Here is a 24,704-nt window from a genome sequence, read left to right as displayed (position 1 = left end):
AGGCTAGTCTCCATTTAGAGGAATATGAATTCATCCCACTCGACTTGATGTAAATCTACTCCAACTCTAGGACCTAACTTAACTTAACTGAAAGTAGATTGCTTAGCACTCTATTAAAATTGATTATTTTTCTTTCCTGTGATAGAATACAATTATTATAAATAAGGATGAAATACAAATATAAAAGCTTAAATATTTTGTTGTCTCAATTGTTGTTAAAATAATTGTTCTTTTTGTTAGATTTTTATAAACGATGTTAACATCATTTTTATAATGTTAGTTCATAATATATATTTTTTTAATTTTAATTAAATGTTTTAATCTTTTATGTTTTTTTAAATTTTTTTGGCATGTGATAGGTCTGTGTCATGTCATGTGACATTGTTAAGGTGTCAATGTTAACTAACATCAATATCAAATTTCATTATCATTTATCAATTCAGTTTTTTTATATTTTTCTGTTTAATTAAATTCTAAATTTTTTAAATGATTTAACTTTAAAAATATACTTGAATTCAATTTACTTACCAATAAAAATAAATAAAAAGCTGTAAAACTGGTTTTATTATTATAAATATTATGTAACTATTTTAAATTTAAGAAAACAAAATCTTATGAACACTATTTGAAGTCATATGAACACTATCATTCTCTCACTTGTTATTATTATCTTTGAATAAATATATGAAGTAATTCATGAAATAACAATATACAATTTAATTACCGGTGTGTAAAGAAAATAAATTATTTATACTTGTAGTGATCAATATTCTTAAATGTTTTTGTCGAGGTGGTTGAGATGATAAAATAGAAATGAAAAAAAAAACTACTAAAACATAAACAATTTAAAAGATCCATACAATTTTATAAGAATGGGGGAAAATTAATATCATTTTGTAATTTCAACGTTTCGATACTAACTTTGTATTTTCGTAAAAAAAGTTTATAATATCTAAAAAAAACTCACTGAATTTGAAAAATAAGAAATTGCAAAACTTTTTTCCTATTCTTATTTTAATTTATTTGGTTTCAAATCTAAAAATTTAAAATCAATATTTAAAATTAAATAATATTGAAAAATATCCATTTCTATGTATCTATATTGAAACAACAATAATACATTAATGGAAACAACCATCAAGAATTTTCCTTTCAAGCCAAACTTGATCACATACATAACTTCATGCATATATATATCATATAATTCAATATTTATTAATAAACAAACTTTAAAGTACCAATACAGCTAAAAACTAAATAAGAAACAAAAGAAAAGAAAATACAAACCAATATTGCACTCAACGCCAGCATTCCGGCGCCTAACGACACATTGCTCGCCTAGCGAGCCTGACCAGTGCCCAAACCCCATTGTAAAAGTGGTGCTCAGGGTCCTGGAACTCAATGACTCTTTGTTTTGGCGATGCTGAGTGCCACACATGGTCGTTCATTACCATACCATATGACAACAACTTGTTGTTCCAATTTAAATGCACCTTGGACTATCCAAATAATCAAATTGACTTCCTTTACACTAGGATTGATGCAACAACATGTTTATTAATGAAAATTACTACCTTTTTACTCATTTGGTCAGAAACAAGATGCACTAGATCAACCCAACCACTCAAAATCACTTATAACCAATTCTACACATTATAAACCAGAATTTAACAAACTAAGGGTCTAAATAAGTCACAATTAACCCAAAATCTTCAGTTTTATCACAATCCTACTCCTTTAGACTTCAGTTTTATCCCAAATCTTCACTTTCACAAACCCCTAAAATGAACCAAAAATGACCTAAAAATCAACACATTGACTACTTACCAACTCAACAATAGATTTATGGTTAATTAAAGTCTTAAACATGTTTGTAATGATCTAAAACCAACTCCCCAACATCAGTTATAGTTTCAAAATTACTCTTTCAAAAGTTCACCTACCAAAATCTCAATTTAGATCAAAAACCAATCCAACAACACTTCATTTTCACTACTATCAACTATAATAGATTTATATCTTATATAATTCCAAACAACATCTTCACATCTTCAAGCAAGCATCATTTAACAAACATACACCACAATATTCATCAATAGATACATATTTACTTAAATTGTAACATATTTAGTCAAACATACATCTCATACTCTATCAAACGTAATTACATATTTCTTAACACAAAATTAAAACAATTATTAGTTTTCTTTACCTGAGAGAAAATCAAACCGCTCTATAAATCATAAAACAACTCAAACTTACAAGAATTCATATTTGCTCCTATAAACTACATAAACACGACTAGAATACTCTGTTAGGACCACTGATCAACAAAGATGAGTCTTATAGAATACTTAAATCTCATGCAAAATAAAGAGAGCTAGCATGTAAAGAAAACAAATTTGATTAAAAAAAACAGAAAATTAACTTATTCTATATGAGAAACTGATCGACTAGATTTGAAGATGTTGTCGCGAGAATCACTCATATGATCTCTGATCTTCAAATAGGTAAACAAGAGATAAAAACTTCTAAAAAAAAATAAAAAAACTTTAGAAAAATAATTTCTAAAAGATTTATGTATTTTAAAATAATAAAACTTATTTCTCACACCATTATTATATTTTAATATTAAAATAATCAAGTTCGTTGTTTTTAAATCATTATCATTTTTAAAATATTATTTTTACGTTATATTTGTTTATCATGCATAAATTTAAAATATAAGTTACGGAGGAAAGGAATTGTTTAAATTATAAAAAATCAAATAAATGATGCATAATGACATAACTTATTTAAAATGTGTAAAAAAAAAACACATAATATATAAATCATTTTAAACATGTGCAATCGATCATTAATTGCGTGAAAAATCATAAACTGCCAAGTCGGAAATACACCACCTGACATGACGCAAAGTCAAATGACATTAAATGTTATCATATACCTAATTAAATTTCATTTTAATGTCGTATTCGTTAAAATATAATTTTCCTTTATTTATTTTATTTAACTTATATTTTTTTAACTAGACATATTTGATTTTCTCTCTCTATATATATTGTATATGTATTTCTCGTATAGTTTATATTTTTGTTAATTAATATTTTTTACAATACCGTAAATGAATATATGTTAAGATTTAGAACTCAATGAAATCAAAACATTGCATATTAAAAAGAAACTATAGTAAAGTCTAAAATATTTAAAACTAATATAGTTTAGTGGTTTATTTATCAATGAACAAAACTTACATATGACATTATTCTCTATTTATATTTTAAAAAATAATTATATGATATCTCTGCGTGGTCAAAAAAGAAACTTCAATTGTAAAACTATCACTAAAATACATATTTTCTTTATTGACAAATAATAATAGTTAATTTTTTTAATAAGAAAAGTTAAGTCCATCACTTTTTCATAGTTTTTTTTTTTTAATTTTGAAACTAATCTTATATGCCCTGAGTATTAATAAAATATTAATAGAATAGTTGAACTAAAAAAAAGTGCATATATAATAATTATAGTTGTTTCCTTCATTAGCTACATAAATTGCCGACCACATGAGAGGACAGAACAGCAGAATCACAAGGAAGATTAGAAAGAATCTTTAAGGTAAGATGATATTTTGGATTCATACGTGTGACTCAGAGAAGATGATGTCTCTTTGTCAAAGATTAGGTAAAGGTCAAGCAACTCAATTTGGTAATCCACTCATCCACTTTTTCTCTCTCTTTTTTTTCATTAACCAACAAATCAATATTTAACACAACAAAACCCTTCCCACCAGAATTTTTCATATAAAATATTTAATGAAAGGCGTGAAGCTAAAGCAGAGAAAACAGAGCACTCTTCTTAATAAACAAACACAACTTTAACTGTCCGGACAGACTCTCCTCCATGATTGAAGATGCTCAGAGCAACATCTTTTTACTGTTCAAGTTTGCTCCCTTTAACATCCACAACAAACCTGTATCTCACGTCGTTCTTCTCCAACCTTTCAAAAGCCTTGTTAATGTAATCCATGTTCACCACTTCAATCATAGAGCTCAGTCCCTTCTCTTTCCAGAACTCCAACATCTCCTCTGTCTCCTTCATGCTTCCAATGAAACTTCCAGTTATTGATTTCCTCCCTGCACGACAGAAACTCACATCATTTACATTGCAAAATCAATAAAACGTGATAATAATGAGTTCCCAAAAGCAAGAAAGAGGTGTCATGATTACCTAGCATGACCATGGGGCTAACAAATTGCAGAGGGGTGTTGATGACCCCCATCAAGATCAACTTGCCATCAAGTTTGAGCAAGGAGAGATAAGGCTCGAGAGGATGACCGACAGGCACAGTGTCAATGATGTAGTCAAGTGAATCAGCAGCTTCCTGCATAGCAGTGGCATCAGAGCTAACAAGATATTGATCAGCTCCAAGATGTTCAAGTGCCTCCTGTTTCTTCTTGTCAGAAGAACTTATCACAGTCACATGGTGACCGAATGCTTTTGCTATCTTCACCCCCATGTGTCCCACTCCTCCAAGCCCCAATATTCCACCCCTCAGCCCTCTCTCTTTCAACCCAAAATGCGACAGTGGACTGTACACAGTCACACCAGCACACAACAATGGTGCAGCTTGCTCTGGCGCCAAACCCTCTGGAATTTTCACCACAAACCTAACACCCAAAAATTAACTTCACCATGTTACCGACAATTTTTAAATTATTCTACATACTATGTTAATTTTTGTAATGAAAGTTTAAATGGGTATACCCTAGACTAAGATTGCAGATGGAACTCTTAAAAGGTTAATTTTTGAAACAGTAGTTAATAAATTACTTTTGCTCGACGATCATGGTTTCTGCAAAGCCACCCTGAGTGGGCTTTCCATCCACATAAACATCATTGTAAGACCAAATTTTCTTGCTGCAGTACTGCTCAATGTCTGACTGGCATGGCCCGCAGTTTTTGCAGCAACCTACGAGGAGTCCAACTCCAACCACTTCACCAACTCCGAATCTGCTAACGTTTGACCCCACCTCCAGTACCTCACCAATCACTTCGTGTCTGGAGCAAAATTCATCAATGGTAAACAACCAAAAAACCACAAATAACAAGCATGATTAGCGAGCAAGTTAGTAAGTGCATGTACCCGGGGACCATGGGGTAATTGGACATGCCAAGATCGTTTTTAATCTGGTGGAGATCAGAGTGGCAAATTCCACAGTAGTGAACTTTGATGTAAACATCATCAGGGCCAGTGTTTCTGCAAAAAAGGTTTTAAACATATAAAATGACAACAATAAGGATAAAATTATAAATACTAAGTATTGAAGGAAGAGGAAAAAAAGATTGAAGTTAAAGATACCTTAGATTGTAGGTGTATGGGGAGAGAACCCCAGAAGGGTCTCTTGCTGCCCATCCTACAGTTGTTCTTTCCTCTTCAAGGCTACCCATTTTTTTATAATAATTATTGTTCTTGAAGAGAGTTTTAACACTGATGAAAAATGGAGGAGTGGGATTGGAATTTGTTGGTGCGTTATTCTGGGAAGATGTGTCTGCATATAAAGCTGGCCTAGCCAACAACTCGGCAAGCACCATGAATTGTGGGACCACTATGCGGTAGGTGAAGCAACTGACGTTTTCTTCATCAAAATCCACTCTTTCTATCTTGTCTCTCTTTTTTTCTGTTCTTGTAACAATTTTTTTATCATATTATCATGATATTCAAATAAATTAACGGTGCTAAGATTATGTACTATTCAATATGTCTTTCCCTCAACTTTTCACATAGTTAAAATTTACCGTTATTATAAAAGTAGTTTCTTTTTTTATTTATATAAGTTAAAAAACACGTTTAGTATGTCACAAAATTTAAATAATCAAGTTAAAAATAATTATTTTTATAATATTTTTAAAGTTTAAAAATTAAAATATATTTGAGCAAATAATAAATTTTAATTTCGTATTGTACTTCAAAGTATAAAAATATATTTAATCTTATTATATATGATTATGCATATATAAAGTTACTTAAAGATAGGAAGACAGATATTGATGACTTGAATATGGTTGTTCTAAAGAGCATTTTCTTTGCACCATCTTAGTAGTTATCGATCATTCTCCATTAACTTTCCGCTTTACTTCAAAAACTTCTTTATCCCATGCGGTCTTCCTACAGTTTTTTTTTTTTTTTACTCAATTGATTGGTACAACAATTAATGTATTTCTTTGTGTTTAAGAAAAATACGACTGTAGAATGATCTATTTTAAAGTGTTTTTTAATAAAAATTAACACGTGTTTTTTTTAACTATACAGCTTCTAAAAAAAAACTTCAACTTGCTTTAAAAAGGTAGAATTTTTATTCTTAAGAAAATTATCGAAATGTGTTAAAGGTTATAATAAGTGGAGTTTTTTTTTAAATAATTATTAAAAAAAAATTCCAAGATATTTTTCTTTATTCTTGAAGAAAATATAGTTTTTGGTTCTTCTATATCAATAATAACTTATATGAGTTTTTTTTTATAAATTATAAAATATTATTTATATTTTCAATAAATGGGATTATATTAAGTAATTTATACTTAATTTTACTCTAATAGAACGAATTTTAAGAACTTTTAAACAACTAACCGTTCGATTTCATTTTACCCTTATTATTAAATGTAATAAATTTATTCTTCTAATTAAAATAATATTACTTGTATTCTCACTTTTGAATAGGAAAACGTAACTTTTGGTTTTTATTTCATTAGAAGAAACTTTAAATAATTTCAAACAACTCACAATATTATATTTCTATTTTTTAATTTCATTATTGTGTATTAAAGAATTATTCTTCCAACAAGAGGAATAATGTTTTGTTCTTAAAGTTAATCTGCTTTAAATTACTTAAAAAAACAAGTCAGAAAATTTTAATCAACTCTAGAGTGTCACACAAGATAGATAAATGAGTTGCTTCAAACAATCATGAGAAATTTCCAAACTTTAAAATGTTACGTAAGACTACTCCAATGGAAAAAATTACTTCAAAGAACAGCAACCCATGAATATTACCTGTCAAATATGATCTAATATGACACATTTGATGTCAAGATTATTTTTTTTATAAAATAGTAAAATTTGTTATAATTTTTTATTAAATCAATTAAATTGGATAACTTATATTTTGTTTTTTCTATTTATTTGCCTGCTTTTACTTTACTAAATATATAAATACTCAGTTTGTAAATGTTTTACTTTATTTTGTCTCTATTTTATCGTCGACATTGTATTACTTCATTAATTTGTTTGAATAAATAATAGTATTTGATTATTCCATAAAGAAAACAATGTTTAATTTATATTATTTTATTTTTCTTAAATTAAACATTCGCATTCACTCTGAGAATTTTAATATTAATTTTTTATAAAGTTATTTCATTTATATAGTAATTTAATCTCCACAAATTTATATATTATAAAAGTTTTTATGAGATGCTTTTATGAAATATTCCAGTATAATTAAAAGTATCGTTGATAATAAAAGTAATTATATATATATATATATATAATATTTATAAAAATATTTGAAAAATATCAAAATTTAAAGTTAAATACATAAAAAATGGAGATATTAGTATTCTTTATGAATTTAATTATTTTTTCATATAGATAACTGTATAAAAGTATATTAAAATAAAAAAAAAATTCTATTTATTTTCATTTGTTTTAAGTTAATTGAAACAGTTTCATGTTTTACTTTTTTATTTATTTTAATAAAATTAGTTTACCTGCATTTGATTAAATAACCTTTTTAACAGCTTATCTCTTATCTGAATAAATTAACCAACGAGCTTAGAAGAATAAAACTCCCTGCATGGACGTGTCCTGAATTGCGTCATCCATACGTTATGCTTTTGTTAACAAATATCTCTTTATTTGTTTGTCAACCTCTTTATGTGTTTACATGTAATGATAAAAAATTAATGTTGCAATTTATGAGTAGGTCAACTATTTTTGAATCTAATCAAAGAGTTTGAGACCACTTCATTTTAGTGTACAATTATCTTCTAATTATATAGGGTTAATTTTAAGGGTAACATAAAATAAATAAATTATTAGAATCTATATTTAAAGGATCCATTTTTCCCTATTCACATTTTTCTTTTCAGTTTTACTCTTTTAAATAAATAACTGTTATTTTAAACTAAAATATTACATATCCATTTTTATTATTTAAATGATTGTTAATTTGAAATTTGATTTTTAAATTAAAATAATTATTTTATTATTTAAATCTTTTAAATTATTATTTATTTAAGTTTACTTATTTTTTAAATTAAATGAATTACTTATAATAAAAAAAGACACACATACACGCGTAGATAAAAGGAAAACTTTCATACAAAAGTCTAAAATAATTAAAACTGAGACATAAAAAATTTTCTTTATAATTTGTGACGATAAAGTAAAATGGAGCTTTGCGACGTAACGGAATTAGGCAATAATGGCGGTGTGGTCCATTGCAATGTAACAACGACCAAGTATGTGACCTTCAAGAGAATTTGGTGTACCTGTTTCAGGCCCACTACACCACATAAATAGGCAATAATTTCAGCCACTTAAAATAATAAGTAATTGCTTTAAAATAAAACTGTTTTTTCATATTTTATTTATTTATATGTTGACTTCTACACATCAACAATATTACTTATATCATCCCATTTTTTTAAATTAATAAAGGATAAAGGTTAGTTTGATGAAAAATTAAAAAAATAAAATGATAAAACATGGATTTATGTTTCCAGTTTTGTAATTGATTTTCTTACTTTTTTTATTAACTTTTTTGTGATCTAAATATAAATTTTTAAACCACATAATAAGATGACTATCTTATGAAGAACATTTTGAGAAAGAGTTAGGAGAAACACTTGAAACAATATATTTATTTGAGACTTGTGATATTTCATAAAGATTAAATTTTAAAGACATGAAAATTATGACTTTTGAACAAAATTATAAAATATTTTTAAATAATTAAAAGTAATTGTGATTTTCTTTTAATTTTTTGAATTTTCAAGTTACTTTTAAGTATGATGTTTTTGGAGTTTTTTTTAAGATTGTGGATCAAACATTTGTGTTTATACATAAGAATATTAAACAAATACGTAGACAACTTCATTGATCAATATATAAATTTTAAATTAAATAAGAAATAATTATTTTTATTTTTATTATAAAATTATGATTATTATAAAAAATGTGACGAATTTTTATTAAGTCAGCAATTTATTAGATTGTGACGATTTTTTATTAAATATAAAAATATTTATAACAAATAACATTTTTTACTGATTTGCTTTTATTTGCTTAAAGATTTAAATTCAGAAATATTTTTTATGTTTGTCCCACCAAAGATCCCAGGAGGTCTTTTCTGGATGCATGTTCATTTCTTTAATAACTGTGTGCCCTTTTATTTGACATTATTATAGTTGAATTTGGAATGAAAACTCTGCCAACTAAAATGCCAAAACTTCAACAAAAATCGCTAAACCTGACTTGTTGTAGAAAATGTTGAAAAAATTGGGTTTTGAAGAAGTTTAAGAAAATATGAGGTCGGATTTTAAGAAAATAACTTGCTATTATAATGTAAATATGAAATGAGATTGTGTGAGAGAGAATAACCAATATCTTTTTATCTTTAAATTTTATCTTTAAACATATTTTTTTATCTTTAAATTTTAAATTTATTAATGTATAAAAGAGAAAATCATTAGTGAGAAAACTGGTCAGTTAGTCATGTTTTAGTACAAGAGTGCCGGGTTTGAGGTCTACATTCATTTGACTCTGCTGAGGTGTCAAATGTGGGTCCCACGGCGTATAGTTATATGGGTTAATTGGGTCATTTCCTATTTCCCTCCAATTTTCATTTTCGTTTTGGCTTTTGTGGCCCCAAATTTGGATTTGCGTCCCATTCAATTTCGGTGTTCCCATTCATTTTGCATGGTGAGTTTGCCCTTCCCTTCCATTATTGTCCAATTTTAGATTTGCGTTTTAGGTTTTGGTTTTTGTTCAGTTTCCTCCTCCCTTCCATTATTGCATTCGGGTTTCTTTATTCGAAATCTTGGTGGGTTTGGTTGACGAGTTTGTTGGACTGTTGGGTGCAGAGGAGTTGTAGTGATGGGTTGATATGGATGGAGTTTTCCCGGTCGGTGTGGATTGTTGTTCGGTGGTCCGCTTGGTTTCCGGCGACTTTAAGTGTTTTTGGCGAAAAAAGGTAACATTTCTTTTTTCAGTATTTTTATTTTGCGTGTACTTGTTGATTTTGTGTTGAAATGTAGGTTTATGTTGATGAATTTAGAGTGAATGGTGTGAGTTTTAATGATGATGACATAGTTTTACATTTCAATTTTCAAAATAATACTCAAACTCTGTCAAAGTGACAGACTTCAACAAAATGAATTGGGTATACCACAGCACGTAAATGAATTGTGTAACCCAAAATAGACAACCGATCACGTCCAAAAAGCAATAATGTCTCCAACATTATGTTCTTTACAAATGTTTTGTTGTAAAATACTCACAAAAACTCGAATAAAGACTGCGTGGATATGTGGACTATGTCTCATAGAATACAACTAGAATTTCTTAAAATTTTCGATGATCTTATAAACTAGTAAGATAAACTCTTAAAAGAATAAATTACTAAACCTAGAATAGTATAAGAAAGAAATGAGAAACTGAAGAGAATATGAGAATGAAAGTTGTGTATGGGTGTCTTCAGAAGAGCAAGAGAATCTATTTTTAAGTATAGGAGAAATATAAATAAGTGAAAATATTTCTTGACTTGTTGAAGAGAAAAACCCAACATTCACCATCACTACCATGACTTGTAGAACAAGATGTGAAAAAAATTGAAGAATTAGTTGTAACATTTTTTGTTGTGTAAAAAGTAAAATGCAGTTATACTTTGTTGCAATTACATGAGCTATATTCTTTTGTAATAATTATCTCACCAGGTTTTCGGCTGTGCTCCGGATAATGCAGAATAGAGACCGGTAACAGAGACATGCCCCAAGTTAATCATATGAAAGGCATGGGTCACGATGTCCCTGCTGGTTATATTAGTCACTTGATCTTCCAATATAACGTGAACAAGTTTAATGAATTTAATTTTTAAATATAATTATGATCCATGTGTTGGACCTTTAGAGAGGACAGAATGATGGACAAACATATAGAATAAATGTTAGCACAAAGTAGCATATTTGTAGGAACAACGACTTCAAAATACTTTAATGATCTTTAGAGTCAAAGAATATCGCTTGCCGTTGCGGAAGTGATTTTGACATAGTAGATTGTTTAGATCTTCATAAAATAAAAGCATCACCTAAGAACATTGCATGTTTTTGCTTTCTTGAGTCCAGACAATTAACCCAATCCACATCAGAATATGTTGTCATATTGAAAAAAAGAAAGTCCCTAAGTTTCTTTGAGATATCGTAACAAATAATATACAATATTTAAATGATAAATTTTTGAAATTTGCATGTATTGACTTAGTTTATGGACAGAAGACAAAATTCCAGGTTTGAAGATATGATGAAGTGGAATAGTGTACCTGCTCCGTTAGTCTTTTGTATAATGATGGATCTGGTGATAACAGTGTACACCCATTGACAAACATGCAGGTTCGTTAGTTTGCTGACCAAAAAGGAATAATCATTGAAAGATTGATAGGATTAGGGGAGAAGATAATAAAAATCTTGGTTATTTATTTCTCCCGTATTAATGGGAGAAAAATATATATTCCACACTGTAATTAATAAGAAAAAGAAAAACTAATCTACCTAAGATTTAAACAAGATCATCAAGCTAATAAAATCACACATTCTCCTTCACGAAATCCTCTATAATCATGATGATTTCACCAATTTATACAAAATAATCTAAACGTATTTAAAACAACAACAATAATGAATACATAAATAAATAGAAAATAGAGACCATAGTAACGAAGAAAATAAATGGATCGTTTTCCATTGCATTATTTCGAACTGCATTGCATAACTTTAACACTTGTCTTTGTCTTTCCAATAAAAGCAATGCCAGAATTTTCCGTTATGTTCCTAACACAAGTTTGTTGAAGCAACATAGTGCATTTTTTTTGTGTGGAGACAACACATGCCAATATATTTCCTTTGTTACTTTATTTCTCTGATAAAATTGCGTTGGCGTTTGTGCTAACAAGCTTGCAAATGCAGCTATAATAATAATTAATTCACAAATCCAAGTAACAATTATAATCGAAGCATGTAAAACTAGTTAAGGTGACGTGATATTTTTACCTCAGATGAAAGCAGTATGGTAACTATAAAAAGAAAAGGTGCAGTTTTGTAACTAAAAAAATCTTATATAGTTTTGTAAACAAAAAATGAAACAGCTTGCAGTTTAGTTTAATTTTTCTACATTTTACAGGGGCCGAGCTAGAATAGTAATATTGGGGTTGTGGAAGATAATGAAAACCACCAATGAAACTTATATATCACAAAATTTTGGGGTTATTTAATTTCGGATCTTGATACAGACATATGGAAAAGCAAGCATAATTGGTGAAGGTGTTACAGAAAATTTTACTTGTAAAACAGTGAAGGGAGTGAGTTTTTTATAAGGCCTATCTACTTATTATTTAGTTTTGTACTGCATATGTAATATGAAAGCAGAAAAGAGCCTATGCCGTTATGTTGGTTATGGAGAAGGCCATTAACAAGTAATGAAGTGTTTTGGCTACACTGATACTTGTGTTGTATATATGTATGTATGTATACGTATATACAGGGTAGGGATTGGGTCTAGCAGAGGTATAAGAGTTATTTTGGAAAAATGAGGAACGCCACACCATAGGAATAGAATAGTTTGATGAGGTTTCCTAAGTCTTAATGTGTGATGCTTTTTGAATTAAGGTAAACTCCTGCATCTAATAATAGTATGTAACTCCTTGCTAATAAAAAAATTATGATGTAGCATATAGTGTAGGTTCATTTTCTAAGCTTTACTTTTACAATGAGCCAGACAACTTCAATATGTACTCTGATTTTCTGATGACATTCGAACGAGTTACCAGACCAAATACCATAACAATAATTTTACTATATTCAATTCCATATCAGGTATACGAACACCATGTCTCAAGAAAAAGAAAGGAAACTACTTGATATTTTTCTTACATGGTATTTTTAACGGTATCTATTCCAAGTGATGAAGCAAAACTGCTAAGGATTACTTGGAACAGATTGTTTAAGCTGTCTTGGAATTGGGGCATGCTGAGTCTGAGATTTGTGGCCTTTTCCACCATGGCTTGGCCCCGAATGCAGCATTGCCATCGTTTTGTGGGCGGTGTTATCTAGCTTCCTAACTTCAAGTGGCCGAGCTGTAATGCAAGAAAGCAACTGAAGATGAAGTAATAAAAGTAGGAGAAGAGCAGTAACATAGAAAAGCTTCATTTTCCTATCCATTAAGGAGGACCACTGCATATTGTTTTGGATCATCCAAGGATAGTTTGTGGAGTTTGGAACTATGAGAATCCTTTTTATAGGAGAATCAGAGAAAGGAGAAAAAAAGTGTGCTTCCGTAATTGAACAAGTTGGATGATTTGCCAAAGAATAGCAAGGATTGGGATTGAAAATGACATGTTGGAACTGAAACTGTTATCTTAACACTGAATTTCATGCACGTGGAATTTTCTGATTTCTAGCTTAGTTTGGCCAGTTTAGGTCTCTACAGATGTGAGGGTTTTCGAGCATTTTATATCTAAGCCTTTCAGCATCAGATTGAATGTGGTTGACTTTGACAATTCATAGAGCGTATGAAACTTAACCAGCTAGATAAGAATGTGTGGTTCAACCAGGCTTCAATAGTGCGTCTTGTGCTATAAAATTTTAACTCAAAGATTGCATTTACTTCTTCCTCACGTTACATAAACGACATTCTTGACATATGTTTTTCCTACCTGTCTAATCTATGTATTCAATGGTCAACTCTAACTTTGAAATTTCTTTTCTTCAATTCGTTTCATGGTAAACCCTCAAAGAAATTTCTTTCTTGAAAGATTTTCAGAACATTAATGTTAATCGCGTTTAGAGAAAAACGACTTTTATTGTTGGCCTAAACATATAGTAAATGACACCTTTTTTTATCTAAAACATTTTTAAATAACTTATACAATAATTCATATATAGTTTCTCTTATTACAATTCATTAAAGTAAATAAATAAAATACTCTCGAAACTGAAAGTGACTTTTACTATATCTTAATTATAAAAACTGTAATAAAGGAGTGCATATGTTTTTACTAGTCATTTATATATAACAACTATCCATCTAAATGTAATATATATATATATATATATATATATATATATATATATATATATATATATTTGAGAATTATGTAATAAAAAAAATATTTTTTTCACACATTCATAAATAAGTATAAAATCTCGTATAATTTATATTAACAAAAATTAAAATTTTCTAAAAATACACAATATCAAATTGTTTTATACTCTAAAAAAAACTTATTAAATTGAGTATGAACACTTAAAATCTAATTTTCATTTTAATAATATAGACACATTCTCGATTATAATGTCATTCAATTGACTTAATTATTGTATTGATGTTATCATCTCTTAATCTATGTAACATAAAATGTTCTCCAAAAAGAATAGACTTTCCAGCCTCCCACATCACTATTGTAAAGTTTTTATTCATTTTTTTGTATACCAAGATGTTTCCCATGACGTAAATAAATATTCAGTTATGTCAAATATTCAGTTTTGATTTTACTGTTGAAAGTGAAGGAAGAAGTTTAGTTTAGTCGTGATGGAAGAAACTTGGAAGCAAGAGTAGGAGAGTGACTTGATGAAGAAAAAATGATGAGAAGGAATGTCCATTTACCTGATTTAGTTATGTACCAGAATTTGTTTGTGTTCGGAAACAAGTTGTAGTGATAAGAGGATGAAATCTGACATCGAACTTGTGTAATGGTGACATTGACTAGCACAGAAGAGATTGAATGTATGGACATATTTTAATAAAAAAAAAAAAGTTGGGCTTGAAATGTTTTATTTGGTGTGGAAACACAAGAAAACTGGTAAATTGCAATTTTTTACATTGAATTAGGCAAGTATGCACTTTGGAGTTGAAAATGGTTGAGATCGAACTCACCGGACAATTCTACCTTATCTATTTGGTGCCAATCAAATCAATCTTCAAACAGATTATTTCCAAAAATTAATCTTATTTCAAATTAGTTTAAAGAAAAAATATGTTTTCACGCCTAAATATTTTTTTGGGGAAATTCATCATGTTAAATTAAGAAAATTTTGTTACAGACAGTATAATTTTGTTCTTAAAACATTAAGAAAATGATATTTCATTTGGTGAATGTCGTAAATTTCTTACCACAGCCTCTTGGACCATTTTGGAACACTTTAAGTTTCCTTTTGAACTGAAAGTTGGTGAAAGAAACGGTTCTACTACCCTGCTCCCCATCGACCCTAACCTATGAAAAATGGTCTTAGGGTATAGAGTTTTAAAAATTTATAAAATTTATTTGACGAAATTAATTTTAAATTAGGTTTAATTAGTTATTTAGTTTTTATATTTGTATTTTATTTAATAGAAACTTAATAATAAATAGGGTCTATGTAGTTCTTTCATTTATGTTTTACTATTTTTTTTATTGAGCTTTTATATTGTTTAAAAAAATGTAGTTTTTTTTCTTGAAATTAATGTTTAAGTTTAAATTCTTTTTTCTCTTTATAAACCATTCTTGAATGATAATCTCACTTTCCTTCAAATTCAAGATTTTCGTTTTAGTTTACTATATTGTTAAAAATGAACATTAACTAAATGTGACTTTTGCTTTCTTTTATAGGATTTATGTAAGATGGCATTAACAAAAAATAAACTATATTATCTCAATATAAATAATATAAATGTTCAATTGAGTAAAGAGATAAATATATGACTAAATTATTAACTAAGCTTTTATTGAACCGACATATAGTCATATTTCAAATTACATTAATGTTAACTTAATCAAAAACATATTAACTCTAATTCAGAAATCCTAGCATTCAATTAAGTCCAAAGCACATATAAAGATAAAAACGAAACAAAAACTTAAATATAAAAATCAGATTACTAATTAAATCTTTAAATTATTAATGCCACTAAAATATAAGTTTTGGACTAAGAAAATAATACTTAAACATTAGTTGAATCTTAAAAAACATGTTAAAACTTGAAAAGCTAATACTTGATAACTCAACTTGTATACTTCAATATTGAAATTTATTACAATTCTTTAGCATATTTGTTTATTTTATCTTTCAATTTTAGTTTAGATTTGTGATTTTTAGAATGTTTTAGGAATTGTAGTATCATTGAGTGTCATCCATTCAAGTCTAGTGCACTTTTAAATCTTGTTCATGTCTCAATATCATTCGACACATTTGATTGCCTCGAGGAGAGGTGATAAAAAAATCCGCGTCCACGGATAAAACCTGCGACTGATAGTTAATACTTGCGGATATTTACTACCCGCGGGTTATGAGTAACAAATATTTTAATACTCGCTTATAAACGGGTCGGGTGCGGGTATTATACTAACCGTACCCGCGAATATTTGCTACTCGCAAAAAATAAAAATAAAAATTTAATTTATATTTTATTAAATTAAATTAAATTTAAATTTAAATTAATTTATATTTTATAAGGTTAAATTTAATTAAAATTAAATTTTAATTTATATTTAATTTAATTTATATTGTATTTTATATATTTTTTGTAATTTTATTTTAATAATTTATAAAAACATATTTTTTTAAATATTTGCGGGGATATCCACGGGTATCTACGGATTTTAAAATATTCGCAAATATTTTTTAAGTAGATATCCATACGGATAACGGATGGATTTTTTTTTGTCAAGTCAAGTTGCAAGTAAATACTATCCTTGCCCGACCCGTTGTCATCCCTAGCCCCCGAGTCTAACAAAAAAGATTAGTCCATATTACATTACTTGCACCACTTAACTAGTGTTCAACACTTTTCTAAAATGCATGATTTTCAACATTTTCATTAACTGTTTTGTTCGTAACTTTCTCTGCAGATATTCAATTGAGTTTATTGTTTTTGAGTTAGATTATAGATTCAAAGATTTTTAATTTGAGTGAAAAACAAAATTTTTGGAATCATATTGTACTTGCAGTTTCCATTAGAAGATGAGACAGTTTGTAAAAAGTAAGACTAAGATAACTTAAAGATGTTTACTAACTGTTTGAGTGATAACACTTTCTATATATCAAATTGAACTAATTCTTGTTACGTTGGATTCTAATCTAAAAAATCTTCAATTTAAGTGCTAGATGTAACATCCCAAATTCTCACATTAATGTAACAACCCAACTTTTTACATTAATGTAACATCCCAAATTTTCACACTTGATAATCAACATTACATTTACGGTAACATTCCGTAATCTCACCCTTTAAAATTTCCTAGTTAATATAAGTCTATACATGTAAAAAGATTCTAATTATAGTTCTTCTATTCCTCCCTTTCCTTGGCACTATGTGAGGCGACATTCCGTCATCTGCTCCCGTATAACGAATTATACGATCATCGCACATACCCAAACACAAAACACAAACAAGTAGGGTGAGCTAACATGCAACAAATCATTTATAAGACATGCATAATTACTTCGATACAAACATCATATAATAATTATGTCAGACACCCTCATACCATCGTACCACAATTCCTATTGAACACTCGTCCCACAATACCCAATAAACACCAAAATACCCAATGGACACTCATTCCATAATACCCAATAAACACTCATTGAACACTCGTCCCACAATACCCAATAAACACCAAAATACCCAATAAACACCAAAATACCCAATAGACAGTCATTCCATAATACCCAATAAACACTCATTGAACACTCGTCCCACAATACCCAATAAACATCAAAATACCCAATAAACACCACTATACCCAATAGACACTCATTCCACAATACCCAATAGGCACTTATCCCAACGATATTCAATAGGCACTTATCCCAACGATATTCCATAGGCACTTATCCCAACGATATGTTGATGAGCGATACAACGGAAGGTTTTTCACTTGTGATGTCATTCTTAGTCCCCTCACTATGTCCAAAACCGGCACATAGACCAGGACATTCTGCCCTCCATACCATTCATAATGTTAGTCCCCTCACTATGTCCTAAACCGGCACATAGACCAGGACATTCTGCCCTCCATACCATTCACAAGGTTAGTCCCCTCACTATGTCCTAAACCGGCACATAGACCAGGACCTCCTGCCCCTCTCACCACATAATTCATCATTCTCTACTTGAGACTGATTGATTATTAGAGTATCAGGATAACCTCCAACTTCATGACCCTCAACATCAACATATACGCACATACCATGTCATTACAGAATCTCTCCACGAAACTCATACAATGCTCACATTCCTTAACTCATATTATACCATTACGAAATCTACCCATAATCCTCATACACATACCATGACATTACAGAATCTCTCCGCGAGACTCATACCATACTCACATTCCTCGACTCATATTATACCCTTACGACATTTCCCCATAATACTCATACATGTTCAGATGCATAAATTCAAATCAAATAAACTTCAATCATTTCAGAAATCATACAAACTGAATATATTCCAACAAGATATATTACATGATAATTTAACAGTACATAATCTGTACACAAGATTTAAGTTAAAAACTTGTCGAGGAGACTTCCAGGAAAGAGAGGTGCGTCACAATGGACAACTTAAGTACCAAGTCTTTCCTTAGCCAAAGTGTTCCTCAACTAGTTTTTAACAAATTTCTTATTAACAGATTCAAAACAACAGCATATAATATTTACACCGAATATCAATATAGATAAACATATAGTAAGCATTAACAATATTCATACATAATTTCGAGACATGAATAGTAATAAAACAGTACTAAATCATAATATAAAAGCTTAGAAAGATTAGCTCCCCTACCTCTATTCCAGACTTAATCTCCTGCTCCGAATTTGTTTCCCCCGAAACCCTTCAGAACCTCTACTCTTCTTGCAACTAAAAATTTCTCCCTAATTCTTTCTTCTCTATTTCTCAAGCTCTCACTTGATTCCTCTTTTCTTGGTGCAAAATACCCTTCCCTCCTATGGCTATTTATAGTAAAAAAAATTACTATTCATTAATATTTTAATATTATTTATTATTTTAATATTATTTAAAAATAATATTTCAATCATTTTCTCACCAAATCTGATCCTAATTTCTACCTACTACTTTCTTCCATGCTAAGGAATCTTAATGCTGAAAATTTATTTTTACTATTTACTTTTTACTATTTACTATTCACTTTTTACTATTCACTATTCATTTTTTACTATTCGATTTTCTTAAAAAAAATACTAAATAAGTTATCAAAAATTTTAACCTCTCTTTCTAAAATTACTATAATTTTATATTCAAAATATATATTTTTCTATCCATTAAAATTATTATTACTAATAAAATGCTAAAATTTACTATTATAAATATTTTTTTCATGGGTCTTACACTAGAAAATATTTTTTAAAGTCTTGTACGAGATGTAGTTTAATTTGAAAATTTCCAGACGTTAACAAGAATTTGTGGCTAACATACTTTTAGTTTTTCTTATTTGTAGAGGTACTTTTGTAAATTTTTAAGATATTTTTTTCTTTCTGTCATACTTGTATTGTATTGTGGGCTGAGGAGTAGAAATTAGGTCAATTTTTTGTGTTTTTGGAACACTAGACTCATCTCCTTGTTTCTTCTACATTTTTTGTCTGATTTACAACCATTTCTACTTCACTGTAGTTTATGTATTCCAACACCCTTTTAATCAATTCAATTTTTGTTGTTGCACATTTAGTTGAGTTTTCTACATTGTTTTACTTAATTTAAGTTGTTACCCATTTTGTATGTTTCCTAAGGCAAATAAATCATCCAAGGGACTCGGGTGCCCATGGCCTCCCTAAATTTGAAGTTTTTTTTTTATTGTATGTAGTATATGGAAATTTGATTTTTGGAAATTTTTTTACCTTATATGCAGTACATGAAAATTTGATATTTTAATTTTTTTTAATTATAAAAGCATATATTAGAAATTGATGAAAATTAAATTATTTATCTTTTTATGTCTTTTATAAAACATGTTAATAAATTATAAAATATAAAATCAAATATAATAAAAAATAAAAAAATATTAACATTCTCTCTTATTATGTCTTTTATGTCTTTTTATTTTCTCTCTTATTATTTTTTGAGTTTCTTACATCTTGAACTCGTCTCACACTCTTATATATTTTGTTTTCTTTTTTGTTTATGAAGAAAAGAAGAAAGTTAAACATAAGTTTACTTATTTTTTCTCTCATTTCTCACTTAATTTCTTTCATTTTTGAAGAAAAAAGAGGTAATTCTCTCTTGTCTCACTTGATAGTGAAATATTAGTTTAATAGTTAACATTATTTTTTATCTCATGAGTTTTTTGTAAATTCTTTTTTATAAACATAAAAAAAGAGTAATGTATTATTTGTTTTTTCATAATCTATTTTTAGTTCTGACTTGATTATCATAAATTTTTCTTTCAGTGGTTACGTCTCTCAATTTTTAAATAGATTATGATAAATTATCTTTTAGTCTTAATTTTTTTCTTAAACATAGGTATATTGATAAAGATTAAGAATAAATTTTGTCATTTAAAATGATAAAATATAAACTACCCATGAAAACAAAAACAGGACCAATTCAATCTTTAACAAGAACATGAAAGTCAATGACATTTTACTTTATTGATCATTTTTTTTATATTAACTCTTCTTATTTTTACATCTACTATATAAATATTATATTTTGTAATGAAAATCATCAAAACAATATTACGAAATAAAAAAAAGATGGATTTCTTACTCATAATATAATTATTTATACTGAAAAAATAGTTAAAATTTTTAATTCTTATTCGATTATTGATTATTTAATATAAAGGAAGAAGCACAGTCTGTGTGATTTATTTTATAATTATAGATATACTAAATTATGTATTTATTTTTATTGTACTAGTAATTAAATATATAAATTTTAAGTGTATTATTTTTGTTTTCCTAAAACTATTAGTCAGAATTCGTTATTGTATATTTTATTTTATGTTTCCAATATTGTTTTGTTCTTGATTCAGTTTGAAATGCATATCTCTTTAATGTTATGTTTTTACGATTTTGTTCTAGTTTCTCCTCTATTTTTTTCATAGTTTAATTAAATTTTTATATGCAATTAAGATTCCTTCTAGTGCATTTTATTTTCAATCGTTAATTCGAACTTTAATGCTTTCATTTTGTTGTTTTTTAGTTTTCAATCAATGAACTTACATACTGTTCTTTGGATTGACTTCTTAACTTTTGTATTACATAAGTAAAGAAAAAAAGAATTATGATATGTTAATAACTTTTTTTAATAATTTTATGACAATAGATTATATGTCACTATTTTATTTATTCGTATAGTTGGAACGGATTAATAATGAACTACTACTATATAAGCGGTTGTAAAAAGTTATTAATTTTTTTTAAAAAAAAAAAACATAATTGTGTTTGAGGAAGCTTACACAAAATACCTCTATAATATAATAAAACTAAAAATATTTGATTTGATTAGTTAATAAAGATATACAAAATTTGAATATATTTATAATATATTTTATATAATTTTTATATTTTTTATTGGAAATATATTTTTATCGTGATAATGATTTTATTTTGGTTTAACTTGTTCATTTCCGCATAAATTATTTCAATTATATGTATAATATGCAAAGGATGCATTTTGTCATTAATCTAATCATATTTAATATAAAATCAATTAACCACGTATTTTTGTTAAGTTGGTCAATATAATATTAATATTTATAATGACAAAAATATTATATAGAAAAAATTTAAAATTCTAACTTACATAAAAAGAGACAAGATGAAAAATTAATAAATATTGGTAAGATGAAAATGTAATAAATATTGATTGGATGAAAAAAAATATATTAAACATGAAAAAACAAAAATTAAAAGTAGAGGTATTAAAAAATATTATTGGACCATGTTTACTAACTGTTATCAATTAATAAATCTGACCAAACTTTTCAGGAAAGAAAATGAAACTGTTTCCACTCTTTGTATGTACAGAAGATTCTATTAACAACACCATTGTTCACACCTATTTCAACATTCTACAATTCTTTCACCTTTAATCTCTAAATTCTTATTTTGACAGAACTCAATGACTCAAAATATAAATAGATTAAATTTGTTAAATTCTGAAAATATGATTTATTTGGCTGGAAAAAAAAATGCACAGGAGTGTTTGGAATTGGAAAAAGCACATTCTTTTATGGCAAAAGATCAATATGGAAATGATTTGACCTATTGCATAGGCTATATCTTGCTCTACTACTTTGTCTATTGGGAGTGTGATATTGCAGGAAAACAAAAACAATACTATTGCTGACAACAAAAAGGAAGATAAACTTGGACTGATTTCCAAATTTGCTTCATATCAAACAGTGATCTGTCAACTATTACTTGCATACAGAACACCTACACCGATGGCTTATTCCTTTGATTTATAGGTCATTTGGGTTGCTTGCATCAACTAGATGAATATAACCATTTTCTGCTCAAACTTTTCCTTTCATGTTGACTTTGTGCTTGTCACTCTCTCTCCTACTAAAAAATGAACATGTACACGTGTTTCAGAGTAAGAAACATACTAGGAAACTATTTCCACTTAGATCATGCTAATGGTTCAAAAGCTAACTGTAAAACTTATCCTATCTCATCCGTTGAGCTAACCTTTTCTGAAGTTAGGTTCAGAGCCATCTAATCCCCTTTTCCAAACAGACATTCTATTCTTCCAAGGTCAAATGAAACATAAATTGACTTCTGTTTCTGAAATCTCTGGTAAAAATCTCAATCTCATCTGCAGGCTGCTTGAAGTGTCATTATACAAATTAATTTCACCTCTGATCAAACACATCATTTTCAATTGGCCAAACCTTTTTCTTTTCTATCATTAATTTTAACCATTTCATTTTTGAAATGAACCAACCTCACTATTTCTGTAGTGTCACATGGTTTGAAATAGTGAAGTCCCATTTTCCTATATAACAGACATTCTTCCCCTATAAATAGTATCTTCCATGTTGCCACTCCAGCCATACAAATCAAAATTAAGTTCAAGAGTATCATATCATACATCATACCATACCATATCTCAAAATAAACCTTCAACTTCATTCAACATGGACACAATAAAAATCAAGTCTGTTTCCATCCTCGTTCTTGTTCTTCTTGCTTCCTTGTGTACCTCTTTGATTCGTTTATCAGAATCCCGGCCACTGCCTATTAATTCACCGAGCAATGGTGTTATTAATGGAGTTTTCAGAACATTGAAGAGCTCTGGTCCAAGACCTGGTATTGGACACAAACTTAACAGGCTTCAAAATCTTGGAGGGATGAAACAATCTGGTCCTACTCCGGGTCAAGGACACTAGCACATCACCAACAACTCCCATAAAGTGCCAATTCTTTGCATTTATTTGCATTACACTTCTGTAGCTATTCTTATTTTATAAGTATTGTTGCCAAGAATCCTAGGTGTCTGTAATAATTCCACTAAACATGGATTTGATTTGACTCTTGTAGATTGTTTTTGTTTCCTGATTAATGTTATACCAAAAACATTCAGAAGATCGCGGAAACATTAAGAACTTAGTGGAGGTTTTACTCTAACATTTGTTTAGTAATATTTGCAGTACTATCTGTTCTCTCATCAGTTTGTTTTCTCTTCCAGAAGGATTAATCCCAAAAGAGACAAGGCAAGGAAAAATTTGTATTTGACAGAGACACTAATGATAAGTTTGATGTCTTCTACTATGCTAGTTTGACATTAGGCACACAATTATTCTACTGCAATGCTACTGTTCGCCATTACATACTGTAATAACTAATCTTGATCAAAAAACATATTTACTTAAATAAAATAAAAATGTAATACAGAAATAACAACTTGTTTTATTTTTCTCCTTCTGTAAAATATCTATGAAAAACATTAGCAGGATTTAACCTTTTTTTCATTATTTAATATCACGCTTTTGCTTTAGCTTTTTACAATAATGATGATTTTCATTTCCAATATAAATTTTTCAGTTTTATTTCTTTAGCTAATATTATTAATACTTCGAGTAAAGAGAAGTAAAATCATGAACAGTGTTGTTATTAACATTTGTCTTACTATGTCTTAGTGCAAGAGTCCTTCCACTTTTATATCATAATCTAATAAGAAGCTGCAATAAACATAATGATGTGTCCAATGAGAGTCTCGAATATGTGTTTTATAAATGATCCTAGATTATTTTATAAAATTTGATACGCATAATTATGATAATTGAAGTTAAGTATGAAACTGATAAAAAAAAAAATTCTATAAATTTATCTGACAATATTAAAATACTTAATCTCATACCGGGTTAACTTTCTTACTTCAATTTTTTAGTGTATGAGCGTCTCGATATCACAAATGCTCG

General features: G+C 28.2%; 1 protein-coding gene and 1 long non-coding RNA gene across 2 annotated transcripts; one reads left to right on the top strand and one right to left on the bottom strand.

The window, feature by feature from the left end:
- Positions 1–3,494: 3,494 nt before the first annotated feature.
- Positions 3,495–5,542, bottom strand: LOC108324866 (probable cinnamyl alcohol dehydrogenase). The gene is made up of 5 exons (XM_017557799.2): positions 5,363–5,542; positions 5,147–5,260; positions 4,834–5,061; positions 4,231–4,670; positions 3,495–4,136 (listed from the first exon to the last, which is right to left on the bottom strand). Exons 1-5 carry the CDS (start codon positions 5,449–5,451, stop codon positions 3,934–3,936), a joined length of 1,074 nt encoding a protein of 357 aa, XP_017413288.2. The 5' UTR covers positions 5,452–5,542; the 3' UTR covers positions 3,495–3,933.
- Positions 5,543–9,904: 4,362 nt separating this feature from the next.
- LOC108325488 (uncharacterized) lies at positions 9,905–11,937 on the top strand. The gene is made up of 3 exons (XR_001831836.2): positions 9,905–9,982; positions 10,144–10,253; positions 10,996–11,937. It is a non-coding gene; the product is annotated as an uncharacterized LOC108325488 (long non-coding RNA).
- Positions 11,938–24,704: the final 12,767 nt, after the last annotated feature.

The sequence above is a fragment of the Vigna angularis genome, chromosome 3 (assembly GCF_016808095.1).
Source record: "Vigna angularis cultivar LongXiaoDou No.4 chromosome 3, ASM1680809v1, whole genome shotgun sequence".
Classification (NCBI taxonomy): domain Eukaryota; kingdom Viridiplantae; phylum Streptophyta; class Magnoliopsida; order Fabales; family Fabaceae; genus Vigna; species Vigna angularis.
The sequence above is the reverse complement of the archived record's forward strand: the minus strand, read 5'-3'. Positions and strand labels throughout refer to the sequence as shown.